Source organism: Lepisosteus oculatus, chromosome 4 (genome assembly GCF_040954835.1).
Source record: "Lepisosteus oculatus isolate fLepOcu1 chromosome 4, fLepOcu1.hap2, whole genome shotgun sequence".
Lineage (NCBI taxonomy): Eukaryota > Metazoa > Chordata > Actinopteri > Semionotiformes > Lepisosteidae > Lepisosteus > Lepisosteus oculatus.
In genome coordinates, this window is record NC_090699.1 from 3,105,339 (window position 1) to 3,121,628 (window position 16,290).

The window sequence follows — 16,290 nt, forward strand, 5'->3', positions numbered from 1 at the left end:
TGAATCTGGTATGTTATCGTCCATCTGTAAAAGGAGACAGGAAACCCTGCTATACTGTAGTTCAGAGTCATTTGTTTTCTCCGTTTTCCATAGCCTTCGCTTATTAAAATGCCTATTTTTGAGACCACGATTTTTCAGATGTCAATAACTTTGTGAAAATGACACAGAGCCTTCAAATCACACGCATTTAAGAGATCGCGATTTGTGAAAATTGCAGCAGCTTTTATTTAAACAACATACTGGGGCATTAGGACCCACATGAGCCACAGGGTGAGCGCCCCCTGCTGGCCCCACTCACACCTCTTCCAGCAGCAGCCTTAGTTTGTCCCAGGAGTCTCCCCTCCAGGTACTGACAGGCTCACACTGCTGGGCTCCAGTGGGCTGCCAGCTGGGAGCTGCAGGGTGACGTGGCTGCTGGCCTGCATGATGTAGCGCTGGATGTTGTAGCAGTGTAGATACGGGTTGGGCTCCTGTGGCCGTTGTCCAGGGTAGCTGTCGTGGTCTAGATGAAAGCTACAGGTGCTGAGGGTCCCCCCTCTGGGCCTGTGACACCTGGGGGTGCTGTTGCCACTGATCATGGTTCTCTCTCTGGTTTCTACCCCAACACGCTTCTCAGGGGTGGTGTTCGCCAGTGTGTCCGGCGGCCTGGGAGAGCTCTCCTTCCTGTCCTTCACAACCTTCTTCCACAGGTACACCAACCTCTCAGGGCAGCGTTAATGTACTGGAGTGTCCAGTCAGTGTGTCTGTATGAACGCCCTTCTCTCTCTCAGTGCAGTGTTAATGTACTGGAGTGTCCAGTCAGTGTGTCTGTATTAACCCCTCTCTCTCTCAGTGCAGTGTTCATGTACTGGAGTGTCCAGTCAGTGTCTGTATTAACCCCTCTCTCTCTCTCAGTGCAGTGTTAATGTACTGGAGTGTCCAGTCAGTGTGTCTGTATGAACCCCTCTCTCTCAGTGCAGTGTTAATGTACTGGAGTGTCCAGTCAGTGTGTCTGTATTAACCCCTCTCTCTCTCAGTGCAGTGTTAATGTACTGGAGTGTCCAGTCAGTGTGTCTGTATACACTGTATACACGCTGCTACAGGTATCCAGTTTCCTGTAGTGTCCTGTGATATCCAGTGCCCTGTGGTGTCCTGTGATATCTCTCCTCTTTCTACACTCCCTCTCTCCTCTTTCTCTCTTTCCACACTCCCTCTCTCCTCTTTCTCTCCTCTTTCCACACTCCCTCTCTCCTCTTTCCTCTGTCCATCTTCCACAGCTGAGCCCAGACTGGCAGGAACGCCTGGCTTGTATAGCAGGGGGGGCAGGAACCGGAGGCAGGTGCAGGAGATCAACACTAAACTAGGAAGGGCTGGAGCCTCCTTAAGAGGAGGGGTTTACGAGCGTGACAGACCGCATCCAGAAGATTCTAGCCTCCAGGGGGCGTGGTGAAAACAAACAGACGGAGCCCGGGGAGGGGCCATCGGGGGGGGGGAGGTGATATCGAGGGAACGATTTACAGAAAGTGTCTAACAGGCCAGCATGATCCCCGGCTCCTAACAACAACGCTATCAAACACTATCAAACACGTTACTGTGTCTTTATATCAGTGCAATAAAGCCGAACTGCTCCGCTCCTGTCCTTGCGAAGGGCAGAGTTAGAAAACGATATTTTGAGAGAAAACGAGGGAACGATTTAGCCTTTTCGTGCGCACGCAGTGTAAATCGTTCCCTCGATATTTCACTTTTTTTTTCCTACCGATAGTCCCCTCCCGGGCTCTGGAAAAGACCACCCCATGAGCCGGGCTGTGGGGGTTGTTGGGAGGGATACCCGGTTTCTAATGTACAAGCATGACCCTCTGGCGAGGGTGCTGGGTCTCAGATCAGGTGGCCTACTGCAGCCTAGTCTACTCACAGTCTACTCACAGCTGACATCATAGCCTGTACCTGCGAGTCAATCTGTCCTCAGATCCAGACTGAAGACCTACTACTGCAGCCTAGTCTACTCACAGCTGACATCATAGCCTGTACCTGCGAGTCAATCTGTCCTCAGATCCAGACTGAAGACCCATGACTGCAGCCTAGTCTACTCACAGCTGACATCATAGCCTGTACCTGCGAGTCAATCTGTCCTCAGATCCAGACTGAAGACCTACTACTGCAGCCTCGCCTCCTCACACCTGACATCATAGCCTGCTGCAGCCATGGCTGCTGGTGCTGTTGTACAGGCCATTGTGTGTCTCTGTGTTGGCCCACCAGGCAGATACATCTGTTCTGACCAGACTATCCTATTCTCCTCCCCACGTCTGGATGGCACCCAGGCTGGGCACCATCTGAGCTGGATGCTACATCACTGCCATGGATCCAAGAGGGACATCGTGGATATAGCTGTCGTTTAGGAGGATTTACTGGTCCACAGAGATCTGCATGGAGTACTGACACACAGAAGACATGATGGCTGGATTAATACCCTCATTCATTTCTTTCTTTTTTAATTCTATAATGTTAGCATGCCCAGAGGGGTTGGGCAGCCAGTTGACCTTGGACCCCCAGAGGATTTTTTCTCTCCTTACTGAGGGGTTTGTGGTTCCTCTCCTCCGTTGTCTCCTGCTCTTTTCTGTCCTGTGTTCACAACTTGAGGGTCACTTGCTATGTTAAGCACCTGGGGGCAACCTTGTTGTGAAAGGCACTGTATAAAAATACCTTGAAATGAATGGACTATTCTGTCAAGGTGAACAACACGAGTGCTTGTGCCTAGTGCTCTGCTGCTCTAAAATGATAGATTATACGGTCGCATCGCCACCGCCGCCGCCGCCAACCTGATTCTCTCAAAGTTATCGCTCTCAGGCTCTACTGCAGCACCCCTGAGCATTACATGATTAAGCGGTGCGGACGTCATCTCTGTTTAATTTCGTTTAAACTCGTTTGAATCATTCTGAATTGATTTCGTCATGTGTACCCCTTCTTTCTATCTCGAAATGTTAGATGTACTCTGGTTTGGATTGTATTTCTTTTGTTATCGTTTATGCAGAAAGTTAAGAAAAAGAACGTTAGTGGTGGTGGTAGCGAGGGCGCAGACCCCCCTGAATCCCGAAAACTCTACATTATTATATGGCTCTGCGGCTCGGGACCTACGCCTCCTTCAGGTGTGACGTTCACAGCTGATAAAAGGAAGAGGAGCTGTTACCTGTGGAAATTCCTTAACTTCCTTCATGTTGTCCTCAAAGACAAACTGCAGGCAGCACAGATAAAAAGACCATTACATTTGCTGACCGCCCTGTCTTTCTCACACCTGAAGATGCTCCACAGCCGGGGCTGGAGGGAAACAGGGGTGTTCGGGGGAGGTGTGTCGCCCGGCTCCGAGACCCTCTTACAAACTGCAGGGCCACGCCGCTGACGACACGCAGGGCCCCTTTGACGCAGAAGAGCTACAGCAGGGAAACCGGCCGGCCGAGCGCGTCTCTTTCCGGACCCTGGGCAGACGGCACAATCCGGGGAGGAGTGAGGAAAACAGGGGGAAAGAGGCAGGCAGGGGGCTGGAGGGAAACAGGGGCGTGTCCACGGTGCGCTGGTGTTCGGGGGAGGTGTGTCCGAGGCAAACTGTCCAAGGGAGTCCGAGGTGAATCCATGAGTGTAGCAATAGTCCAAGACCGGGTGATCCATCCTGACAGACGAACAGAGTTACAAGCCGGAGCGGGATCTGGCGGAGGGTCGGGGGAATAAAAGGGGGTCACGGGGCCAGACGCTCCCTCATCCCGGACCCAGAAGATCAGGACACCGTGATGAAGCCTGTGCCGCTGAGTCGCTCCTGGACTTCCGGGTGTCCATCTTCCACAGCTGAGCCCAGACTGGCAGGAACGCCTGGCTTGTATAGCAGGGGGGCAGGAACCGGAGGCAGGTGCAGGAGATCAACACTAAACTAGGAAGGGCTGGAGCCTCCTTAAGAGGAGGGGCTTACGAGCGTGACAGGTGTTTGTATTAAGGATTCCATTGCTTGTGGTTCTCTTCCTAAAAGAGGGAACTTGCTTGTGTTTTAGGATGCCTTTGTTGTAAAAGACTTGAGGACAAAATCCTGGCTTTTCTCTGGAGTACAGCCTTGAGATTCCAGTTGGTTGTGACCAGACGACCTCTGAAAACGTCACACTGAACACCAGTGAATCTGAGCTGCAGGAGGGACGTACTGTATCCAGACTGATTAACTTCTCAGAGGTGTTGACAAGAAAGTGGGTTTCCATCACAGCACAGGAGTACTGCTTTACACAAACAGTGGTGGGAGTGTGAAACAGGTTCCACAACCCCTTAGAGTAGCATGAGATGAGATGGTCGGACTAATTAGTTTTTAGTAATTATCAGACACGCGGGGTGTTATCAGTCCCTGTGGAAGGAAGGAGAGCTGCTGCACACAGAGATCAGGGGCTCGCTGTTGCGCTGGGTGGATGGAGATCACAATCACACCCACATGACACTGCCCTGTCCATCTGCTCCTCCAGCGTCTCTCGGGGGAGAGATGGGCTGGTGACTCTCTCAGCGCTCCGCAGGTCTGTGCGGCTCACAGGGGGGTCACTGCGCAGGTGAAGCACGAAGCCCTGGACGTACCCTGCTGGCCCACACGCTGCAGGGCAGAGCCAGACAGCAGGCTGGGCTCACTGGCCTGGAGAGAGAGACACAGCAGGCTGGACTGCTCGCAGTAAGAGCTCACACCCGGACAGTGAAATCCTCTGCACCATGTGGAGCTGTGACACCCCTCTGTCACAACACAGCTGGAGGAGATCCTGGAGCCAAATAACTCCCAACGATTAAACAGCTGGATGGGCCAGCTGGCCTCCTCTTGTCTGTCACCATCATGCTCTGATCTTCTCATGCTGTGTGAGTGAGTTAGTATTTTATTGTTTTGATTATTGGGAACACAAACAACTGGATTGACTTCACCTGAGCAGCTACTGACATCGACGTTTATTAAAAAAACTTCTTTCTGTCAGTCCAAAATGACACAGAAAGTCACTTCTCTTACAACACCACACCTTCCCCAAACAACAACCACCAAAGCCGTTTCATAACTGCAGTTCTAAACCACTCCCCCTGACAACCCTAATCACACCAATAACAACCACACCCCTAATAATCACACCCCCGCAGCTCTGTGGAGATCCAGGAAGTGAAACTCAGAGATCAGTTTCGTTACACTAGAAACAGCCTTACTGCAGCTCCGTCTCTACTGCTCCTCTCTGTGCAGCTTTTACTTGTCAGAAAAATGGCAGAAGGCAGTATTTCAGTTTCTCAGGACCAGTTCAGCTGCTCAGTGTGTCTGGATTTGCTGAAGGATCCAGTGACTCTGCTCTGTGGACACAGTTACTGTAAAGGCTGTATTAAGAACTGCTGGGATCAGGAAGATCAGACTGGGATCTACAGCTGCCCCCAGTGCAGACAGACCTTCACTCCAAGACCTGATCTTCACAGAAACACCATCCTGGCTGAAGTGGTGGAGAAACTGAAGGAGACAGGGCTCAGTGGTCCTCCTCCTGCTCACAGTCCTGCTGGCCCTGGAGATGTGCTGTGTGATTTCTGCAATGGGAGACAGAGGGGAGCTGTGAAATCCTGTCTGGTGTGTCTGGCCTCTTACTGTCAGACTCACTTCCAGCCTCACTATGAAGCTGCTCCATTGAAGAAACACAAGCTGGTTGATGCCACAGGACAACTGCAGGAGAAGATCTGCTCCACTCATGTCAAACTGCTGGAGTTCTATTGCTGTACTGATGAGAAGTGTGTTTGTTATCTCTGTCTACTGGATGAACACAGAGGCCATGATACTGTCTCAGCTGCAGCAGGAAGGACTGAGAAACAGGTGAGGACTTTGTGTCTGTTCATAAAGTGTCTAGTACAGGATATTTAGGATATTTGGTGCTTTAAGTGATCTCCAGACTGTATTTACTGTATCTGTAATGCTGGATCTCCACTGCTGAGTCCTGCTCATGTACTCAGCTGTGATCCACACTGGTTGTGTCTCTGAAGTGTCTCCTGTTCTTCTGTCTGTTGTTCATTATCTCCTCCTCCTCACCTTCACTGTTTCTCTCTTCACTGTCCTCATGAAGCACCAGTGAACCTCTACAACTACACAGCACAATAAACACCTCTAGAGGAGACTGCACCCTCATTAATGCACAGCACACTCAACACCTCTAGAACAGACTGCACCCTCATTAATGCACACACACTCAACACCTCTAGAACAGACTGCACCCTCATTAATGCACACACACTCAACACCTCTAGAACAGACTGCACCCACATTAATGCACAGCACACTCAACATCTCTAGAACAGACTGCACCCTCATTAATGAAGTCCTGCTTTAATTTCAGCACAATAGTATTATTATTTATAATAATAAACTCTATTTTTATATGATAGATTTAAAATGGCTTCTCAAAGCACTTTAAAGAACACAAAAGGTAGAAGGTAGAAGGGGGTTTTGGAAAACAGTATAAAAGCAAAGAAGCAGAAACAGACCCAGTTAAATTAAAGCTCTAAATGAATAGAAGATTTTGAGTCTGGATTTGAATGAGCTCAGGGAAGGTGACTCTATGATATCCACAGGGATAGAATTCCAGAGCTCTGGGCTGCAGCAGGAGAAGCCCTGTCACCCAGAGTGTTGGCTTGGGGGACAGACAGGAGACCAGAATTAGAAGAGTGAAGGTTGTGAGGTGGGGAGTAGGATGATAGTAACTCTGACAGGTACTGAGGTGTCAAGCCATGCAGAGACTTTTACGGGATCATGAGGATTTTGAAGTCGACATGAAACCTGATAGGAAGCCAGTTCAGGGACTCCAGGACAGGAGTAACGTAATCACTTGCACTGGACCTAATCAGGATTCTGGCTGCCAAATTCTGGACATACTGTAGTTTGTTCAGTGTGGGTTTAGATACCCCAGCATGTGGAGTGTTACAGTAGTCAATATGAGTAAAGATGAAAGAGTTGACCAGCTTTCAGCAACAGTTAGCTCTAACATAGGACACAACCTGGTTGTATTTCTGTGTGGAAGAATGATGTTTTGACAATTTGTTGCACATGTCAAGCCTGGATCAGATATCGCCCCCAAGTTCTTCAATTTTGACTGTGACTCCAGTACAGTGTCATCCACAGATAAGGATACTGCATTGGTGTGCCAAGAAGCATGACTTCTGTCTTGTCGCAGTTTAAATTAAGGAAATTGTGAGTCGTCTATGTGTTTATGTCAGAGAAGCAATTAGAGCAGAGACATGTCAGTGTCAGTTTAGTATGGACAGACTGTACTGCAGATTTGAGTATCATCAGAACTCATACATGCTGAAGGGTAGGGGGCCAGTGTCAACCCCTGAGGAAGACCAGACTTAATCAGTCCAATTTCAGAGCTACAATCGCAGAGAGAGACAGAGTGAAAGTGATCAGTGAGGTAAGACTGGAACCATTGAAGAGCAGTGTCAGAAACTCCAAACACCGTCTCAAGACAAGAAAGTGAGAGGTCATGGCTGACAGTGTCGAAAGCAGCACTGAGCTCAGTAAGAATGAGGACAGAAAGAGAACGAGAATCAGAAGCCATTAGAAGATCGTTAGTGACTTTGACCAGGGCACTTTCTGTGCTGTGAAGTTGTCTGAAACCATATTGGAGTTCAAAGAGGATTATATACCTGAAATCTAACAGCACACTGTAAACTTTCTGCATGAAAAGGTAATGAAAGGGTATGAAAGTTGGAGAGAGGGTGAAAGTTGTTCAGGCTGTCCAGAGCCATGATTCTCTTTCTCACACAGGGGTAACAGCAGCAGTTGTGAAGCCACTGGTACCACATCAGTGCTCAAGGATTCATTTATTATACTGAGGACTATGGGGCAGAAAGCAAAGAAACAGGATTGAAATAAAGTGCTGGGAAGGGGATCTAATAGGCAGGTGGTGGATCTCAGACACATAAACCAGTGAACTGTGGTATAATACCTTCACCTGCTTTATTAAATACAAGACTCACGCTGGGCTCTCATGGAGTCAATCTGACACAGAACATGTTTCCTTTTCTCCTCTGAAATGATCTGAATTTTCCCAGAAGCAGACAGGATGTGAGATGTGGTCGGACACAGGGTCTGCCTGGTCCAGAACTTCATCCAGCGGTCAAGCACGTCAGCCACAGGGTCTCCTCTGACCACTCAGAGAAACTAGTGGCAACAAGGCTCATCAGCACTGCTGTAGTCCTCTGTTTTGAGATGCCGAGAGCAGTCAGGACACTAGTGTATATTGAGATGAATGAAATCTGAAATCTCTAGATTATGAAGGAACAAGTAATAGGTTTATTTTTCTTCAGGTGTGAGAAGGCTCCACGGCCGAAACGTTGTGTTTTCTTTCTTCTTTTTTTCAGTATGGAATAAACCTATTGCTTGTTCCTTGGCAGCCTACGCACGCTGACGCAGCTCCCCACCTGAACTATCTCTAGATGATGTTTTATATATCATTTGAAACACAATTATCTTGTTTTTACATTTCACCTCACATACAGATGTGCAGACCCAGGTGTCAGGTGTCTGCTGCACTGCACATGCTGCCGGTGTAGATTAGACATGAAACAGGAGCATGTCAGACAGGACCAGGAAACACATCTCGTGTGTATAAGACATCAGGGATACAGAGTGTGGATTTCCCAGGGTGACTCTAAGGGGTGTCTCTGTGATGTGATTCTCTTACATAAGAAATGTCCTGAGTGTCTCTGTTTCTCCACAGAAGCAGCTGGGGGAGACACAGACACAAACCCAGCAGAGACTCCAGGAGAGAGAGAAGAAGCTGCAGGAGCTGAGACAGGCTGTGAAGTCACTCAGAGTGGGTATTCATCAGAGGAATTGACACACAGACACACATTTGCACTGCTGGACACTGGACAGTACCCTTTGGAAACAGAGCATACAGCATAATGTAGTTTGAGTGTTTTCCTGTGTAATAATCCACTGTGTGTCTCCTCCCTCAGAGCTCTGCACGCACAGCAGTACAGGACACTGACAGGATCTTTACTGAGCTGATCCGCTCCATTGAGAGAACACGCTCTGAGGTCACACAGCTGATCAGAGCTCAAGAGAGGGCTGCAGTGAGTCAGGCTGAAGGACTTCTAGAGCAACTGGAGAAGGACATCGCTGAGCTGAAAAGAAGAGACTCTGAGCTGAACCAGCTCTCACACACAGAGGATCACATCCATTTCCTCCAGGTAACATCACTGCTCTGTGACTCTGCAGTACAGAAGGGTGTCTCTCACACAGAGCTGCTCCTGGCTTCTACCCAGGAATGTGTGCTGTGTTTGACTGGAAACTCCTCTTTCTTCCCTGCTGCAGAATTTCCAGTCTGTATGTGTCACCCCTGGAGCTGGAGACTCACCCAGTGTCCCTGTCCATCCACACTTCTCTCCTGAGGCAGTGAGGAGAGCTGTCTCTGGACTGAAAGAGCGACTGGAGGATCTCTGCAAGAAGGAATCAAGAAAGATTTCCATTAAAGGTTAGTAGAGAAACACACTGATGTCTTTCTGGACAGCTTATATACAGTATTTCCTGTTTTTCTCTTATATTGTCAATGAATTTTTTGTGCAGTGACTGTATTTATCAGAGCAGCTTATCAGTCAATGATTCAAATTCTAGGTGAAATATCTTAAAATCTCCAGTCTCACAAATCTTTATGACAGTAAGTGTGTTGTTATATTGTGCTGTATATAGTTTAGCAGGAATGTTTTAATAGGGGCTACAGTCCCAGTCCAGTAGAACATGTTATTCCTGATACTCTGTTACTACAGACCTGATGAGACATTTCTCTGTGTGTCTCCCCAGTGATTGAAGTCTACAGTCTGCTGACTCCAGAGCCCAGGTCCATAGCACAGCTTTTCCACTGTGAGTCTGTTTTCACAACAGTTCCCCTCTGAAATATACCTGGAGCTCAAACACACAGCAGGAACAGTGATACAGAAACTGATACACACTCTGACACACACACTGATTCAGACTCTGATACATGTTGATACACGTCTGAATTCAGAAAGTCAAGCTTGCAGACAGTCACTCTGTGTGGATCAGAGACACACTGTGTCAAACACACAGATGGACACAGAAGTTCCAGTGGGTGTAGTTTATTTAAGAAAATGCACTTTATTACATCAATGTGCAGTGCACAGTGCTTACAGAGAATACAATTCTGACAACAACTCTTCTACAGAATTTAAATCGTCTCAAAAAGAGTGATTGTCCATTATCAATCATTCTATTTTGCAAGTGGTCAGTGAGGCTGGTTCACACAATAAGAGCCCCTCCAAGCCTCCTGGGTGTAACCACTGGCTGCAGTCCTGGCTTTGAAACTGTGATTGTCCATTTCTCAAAAGGAGCACTAAAGAACAGGTTTTTCTGGGTTTTCTTCAGCCCTCAGTACTGTCCAGTGCTCTTTTGCTCTGATGAAACAGTTCAGCAGTTCAGGAGTCATATAGAAACCAAAGCTCTCAGGCAGTGGACGTGGGGCAACCTGGTGCTAGGCGGGTCTCAGGACATCCGAATGTCAATGGTGAGCCAAGGGGAATGAGAGACCCGGAAATATATATCCCCAGAGAGAGAGACACCGGAAGGACAGCAAAGCACAGGAAACTAGGGACAGGACAGAGTAGGAGCTCCCTCTGGCTGCAGAGGCCATGACAGTACCCCCTCCCCTTCATGGGCAGCTCCTGACGCCCATACAAATAAGCGAGCTGCACAGCACTGGGGGGAGGAAAAACCTAATTTAACTGAAAGGAAACCTCCGGGAGTCCACAACTGAGAGCTAACCCCTCCTCCAGGGTAGAAACCTTTATTGGGTAGCGGAACGGGGGGCCGGGGTAGTGCTCCGGAGACATAAAACAAAAAAAGACAAGTAAACAAGCACAAACAACGACAGAAATAAACCTGGGAGACCAGGGTAACAAACCACAATAAACAGATAGGAACCAAGAGTTCTACAACACAGGGGACAGGGGGACCAGAGAGAAGGGGAAACCAGGAAGTGAAAAAAGCAAAACACCAGGCAGAAACAAAGAAAAGGACAAAAACCCAGGAAAATTACCGCAGACTGGGCAATAGGCACATTCAACATTCTATCACTGATATCGGAGTGGACAACCCGAGGAAAGCCAGGCACACGGCCCGCTCAAAGGCACAGGAGTCGGAAAAAGAACCTCGCGATTAGAATAGGAGAGCTGAGAGAAAAAAAAAGCCCAGAGGAAAAAAAACTGCGGAAAAACAAAAAAGTGCCGCTCGCAGGGTCAGTAGGAGGCTCAGCATTCTGTCACGGATGTCGGAAGGGACAAATCGTGGAGAGGCAGGAGAGTCCCCATGAGAGTCAGCGTGCGAGTCTTCCACAGGCCCAGTTACACGTTGACCTTGACGGTCCTCTCTGTCCAGTTTATGTTCTTGTTGTCCCGGCTCTGGAATGAAACCACCAGTATCATTAGGGGCTCCATGCAAAGCTTGAGACCTTCTGGCGGCATGTTCCTGTCTCTCCAGGGTCCAAAGAGCTTGACCTTGCTCCTTCAGTTTATTAGCCTCAAGTCTGAGGCTCTGCAGTACTGCTCCCTAACCTGCAGCCCACTCTGCAACCCCCTGTCTGAAATCAGGAACAGCGTCATGTGTACTGGGAGATCTGGAGGACTTCCCCTGTGCCTCTGCCTACAGCTCTATAATGAGAACATAGAGATGAGGTGAAAGAGGACACTCTTGTCCTACTCCAGATTCCTGGGGGATTAAATCTCAAAGATGTCTGTTCATGTTGACCCTACTCCTTACTTCAGAGTACAGTATCTCTGTCCAGCAGCTGAAACCAATGTGTAGCATCCACCTGGATTATGCGACGGCAGCCATAGTGCGCCAGAACGCTCACCACACACCAGCTCTCAGTGGGGAGGAGAGCAGAGTAATGTAGCCAATTCATAGAGGGGGATTATTAGGAGGCCATGATTGGTAAGGCCAATTGGAAATTTGGCCAGGACACCGGGGTTACACCCCTACTCTTTTCGAGAAGCGCCCTGGGATTTTTAATGACCACAGAGAGTCAGGACCTCGGTTTTACATCTCATCCGAAGGACAGCGCCTGTTTACTGTATAGTGTCCCCATCACTATACTGGGGCATTAGGACCCACATGGACCACAGGGTGAGCGCCCCCTGCTGGCCCCACTAACACCTCTTCCAGCAGCAACCTTAGTTTTTCCCAGGAGGTCTCCCATCCAGGTACTGACCAGGCTCACACCTGCTGAGCTGCAGTGGGCTGCCAGTTGTGAGTTGCAAAGTGATATGGCTGCTGGTGTTTTTATAAATTCATGTAGGTGACTGTGTCAGCCTTTCTAGGCTCCAGGAGTCAGAAAACAAGAGCTTATAAGAATATCTTTGATCTTCACTAGATTGACAGGCAGACAGGCAAAGGGGAGTATTTACTCAGTATTAAGTATTAAGAGTTTACACTGAAGTATTAAGTATGAGGAGAGTATTAAGTCAGTATTCATTAGTCATGCGAATAAAGCTTCTTGAATCGATTAAAACCCCCATTCGCTCTGGGCATGTATAAGCAACGCCCCCGTCTCTCAGTGGTCAGAGTTCAATGATTGACAGCTGGTGTGCCCTATCAGAGAGGCGGACAGTGAGCGCGAGCAGTCTGAAGTCAGTATGAGCGCCTCTGTTTCTCTCGTCTTTCTCTCCGGGTTTCTGGATGTGTTATTTCTGCTTTCAATTGAACACTTTGGATATTTCTTCGCATTTTCAAAGTGTTAAGGCTTTATTATATTTCAGTAAGACTTTGCTTTTGCCATTATATATTGTTTTTTGTAAAAACGAGCACTATACAGTCTTTGAATTCAGCACTTTTTTATTCTGCGTCGTCAGGAAAATGGTCTCAGAGAAGATGAACGAGCTGCTGAACTGGGATTTGAAATAAACCGGTTTAACAGACAGGCTGTCCAGTTTCTTACAGTATACAGGTCGTTGTGGTGGGTTGTGAAGTGTTTGAAAGTGAGTGGTCGGGCTGTAGTTTCTCCTGCAGTCCGGTCGGTCCTGTGTTTATTAATAATGTCGTTTAAAAAATAAAGTTTCATCGCTGTGAAAACAAGTGTTTAATGTTTGTATTTAGAGGATATTGGGATCACTCCCATGTGTAACACTAGTGAAACAGTGAAGAAGATGTCGTTTCTCTGGAAGGGAAGAGCAGTCATTAGTAATTGACTTGTGTTTCTCTCTCGGTGTGTTTGGGGACAAAGACATTTCACAGTCTGATGGAGTTGAGTTGGACTGTGATCGGCAGGAGCCTGTTGTGATGTTTGTGTTTTATTCCCCAGCTGCTGTGACTCTGGACCCTGATACAGCTCACTGTGGGCTCAGCCTGTCTGAGGATGGGAAGAGAGTGAGACTGGGACAGAGGAAGAGTCTCTCTGACAATCCTCACAGATTTGATTACTGGGAATGTGTCGTGAGCAGGGAGGCCTTCACCTCAGGGAGACACTACTGGGAGGTGGAGGTGAATCGATACTGGAGAATAGGAGTGACCAGAGAGTCTGCAACGAGGAAAGGGAGGTTCAGCTTCTCTCCCCAGCAGGGGTACTGGTGTCTGAGCTCTTACTCTTCTGATTTCTTTGCTCTCACTGACCCTGAGACCCCTCTCCCCCTCAGTCTGAAGCCCAGGAAGCTGGGGGTGTGTGTGGATATTGAGGAGAAGAAGGTCTCCTTTTACACAGTGGAGTCCAGAGCTCATGTCTACACTTTCACTGACATAGTCTTCACTCAGGGGGAGAAGATCTATCCTGTCTTCTGGACTGAAGATTCAGATAAAGCCCTTGAGCTGCTGCCTGCTGTCAGTGTGGAGATTAAACCCGTCACTGACTCATGAACACAGGCTGACTCTCTCCCAGCTCTCTGTCCACTGCTCACACTGGGAGACGGGTTTACTGACGGGTAATGAGGTGATGTCATCAATATAGAAGTAATTGTAGAAATGATGATGTTGTGTCGTGTTTAAATGCGTTATATTAAATTTTTTAAAATTAAACGGGGGAAAAATAACATGTATGAGAGAGGGAGATATACCTCGCTACCAGCCTGCTGTACTCCTGACTTGTAAATATCTCTGGAAACCCTGCTGTGTTATTTTCCCATTTGTAAGAAAATAAACTTTTAAAAATGAAATCCCGTGTGAGTCTCTCCTGCGCGCGCCGGTGATCGTGAAGCTGCCAGAACGGGGAGGGACCCGCTGACGTCACCACAGCCAGGAGGAATAGGGACTGTGACGCAGACAGGAAGTGGCTCAGGGTGGTTATGGGAGTTGTAGTTTATCACCAGCGCTGTGTCTGTGAGCAGCTCCAGATCCTGACAGTCTAGTACACGGCTCCCCTTAGAGTTACGTTTAATGTTTAAATAAAATCAGTTTTATTTGATCTGTGTCTCAGGGGAAAGTGCGGTGTGGACGCGCTGTGCCGTTACTCCTTTTTCCTGCTCTTTTCTTTATTTTAGTTCCCAATAAATCGAGATAATCGCCCGGTGAAAGCTCTGTTTTCCTTCATATTGTAACGCATACGGCCATCAGGGTGTGTAAGAGCCGGTATCAGAGCGGTGACGTCGCCGCCCTTCCCTGTGATAGCAGGACTACAGCTGCTGGGCTGTAGGGAGATCTCTCTTTGGCTCACCGGGCTGGGTCCCTGTTGAGTGACACGGCATTCCTGGGTTTGTGTCCCTGACGGTGGAGGGCCGACCTGATGGGGGGAGGGCGCCCGCCTGAACCCCGAAGCGTTACAATGTGAAAGCCCAAAATCCTAAACCGAACCCAGGATTTTACATCTGTTTGGTGGCAGCGGCGAGTTTTTTTCTTCACGGACAGAAACCTGGGCTCCGTGTCAGTCTTGTCTTCCGTCCTGCCGTTTGGACATTTCATGTGGACGATTCTCTGTCCACAGAGGGACTGTGTCGTGAGAGGTAGTTTTAACACACTCCCTTGTGCGCTGGTTAGTGTGGTAATTGTGAGACGCTCCCTAGAGCAGGCGAGTTAGTAGATGGCTGAAGAAAGGCTGCAGGAGCTCTGTAATGAGGAGCTGTGTGTGCGCTACCCAAGATCGTTCTCTGGGTTATTGCCGCACAAACCCCGGTGTGTAAAACACTTAGCTGCAGCAGTGTGGGTGTTTAAATGCTCTTGGCTTGTGAACAGCACCCCTGTATCCCAGTGCATTGCCTGTGTAATTGCGCCACATTCAATAAAACCACGAGAGACAGAGATCCACAAAGCTGTGTCGGTCTAATGTGTAAAATATCGGTGTGTAAACATTCGCTCTGAATCTGGACTGTAATTAACACTGTAAACATCCCGTTTGTTTAAGATCAGGTGAGTGTAAATCTGCTGTGTTTTGTCGAGCTGTGGAAGAAGACAAGAAACAAATTTCTGAACCTTGCAGGTTTAATTCAGTGTGATGTGTTTAGTACTGCAGAGATCAATGACAATGTATGTATAGAAAAAGGTGAGTGTGAATCTGGTATGTTATCATCCATCTGTAAAAGGAGACAGGAAACCCTGCTATACTGTAGTTCAGAGTCATTTGTTTTCTCCGGTTTTCATAACCTTCGCTTATTAAAATGCCTATTTTTGATACCATGATTTTTCAGATGTCAATAACTTTGTGAAAATGACACAGAGCCTTCAAATCACACGCGTTTAAGAGATCGGGATTTGTGAAAATTGCAGCAGCTTTTATTTAAACAACATACTGGGGCATTAGGACCCACTTGAGCCACAGGGTGAGCGCCCCCTGTCCAGGGTAGCTGTCGTGGTCTAGATTAGTGGTTCTCAAACTTTTTGGACCAAGTACCACCCCTAATCCAACCAAAGCATCCAAGTACCACCTACAAGGCATCATCTCATAGGAACCCCAGAAATTCTCAATGACCAACATGAGCGCGCGTGCACACACACTCACACATACATATAATAAATATTATAATAATAAACTTTATTTGATATAGCGCCTTTATAGGTGGCTTCTCAAAGTGTTTTACAGAAAAAAAACAGTAACAACAACTAATAAAAAAGCACCATTTCAGTGAGAGGGGTGAGCCTGTTTAGTCGAGCAAAGCAGATGTGAATTAATTTTTCGAGCCTTGATACAATTCACAACAGAGTCTTTCTTTCAGGCATTTTCTTGACGGCGAAGGTCTCGCGGTGGATGTTGTAATGCGTACATTAATTTCTGGAGCAACCTCTCTAATTCGTGCAACTACACCGTTATGTCGGCTTGTCAGTGCTCTAGCACCGTCTGGACAAACTCAGACGCATTT

At 47.9% G+C, this 16,290-nt stretch overlaps 1 protein-coding gene across 1 annotated transcript; it reads left to right on the plus strand.

Annotated features, from left to right (window-relative positions):
* Positions 1–4,000: 4,000 nt before the first annotated feature.
* Positions 4,001–14,139, plus strand: LOC138238047 (E3 ubiquitin-protein ligase TRIM39-like). The gene is made up of 6 exons (XM_069187859.1): positions 4,001–5,818; positions 8,718–8,813; positions 8,959–9,192; positions 9,317–9,476; positions 9,803–9,862; positions 13,314–14,139. Exons 1-6 carry the CDS (start codon positions 5,228–5,230, stop codon positions 13,859–13,861), a joined length of 1,689 nt encoding a protein of 562 aa, XP_069043960.1. The 5' UTR covers positions 4,001–5,227; the 3' UTR covers positions 13,862–14,139.
* Positions 14,140–16,290: the final 2,151 nt, after the last annotated feature.

Bases quoted from the DNA above. Each gene is read 5' to 3' on its own strand.
- LOC138238047 (XM_069187859.1), top strand. From the start codon at position 5,228: ATGGCAGAAGGCAGTATTTCAGTTTCTCAGGACCAGTTCAGCTGCTCA. The intron at 9,477-9,802 runs GTTAGTAGAGAA...GTGTCTCCCCAG, and splicing joins AAGAAAGATTTCCATTAAAG to TGATTGAAGTCTACAGTCTG. The intron at 9,863-13,313 runs GTGAGTCTGTTT...TTTATTCCCCAG, and splicing joins CATAGCACAGCTTTTCCACT to CTGCTGTGACTCTGGACCCT.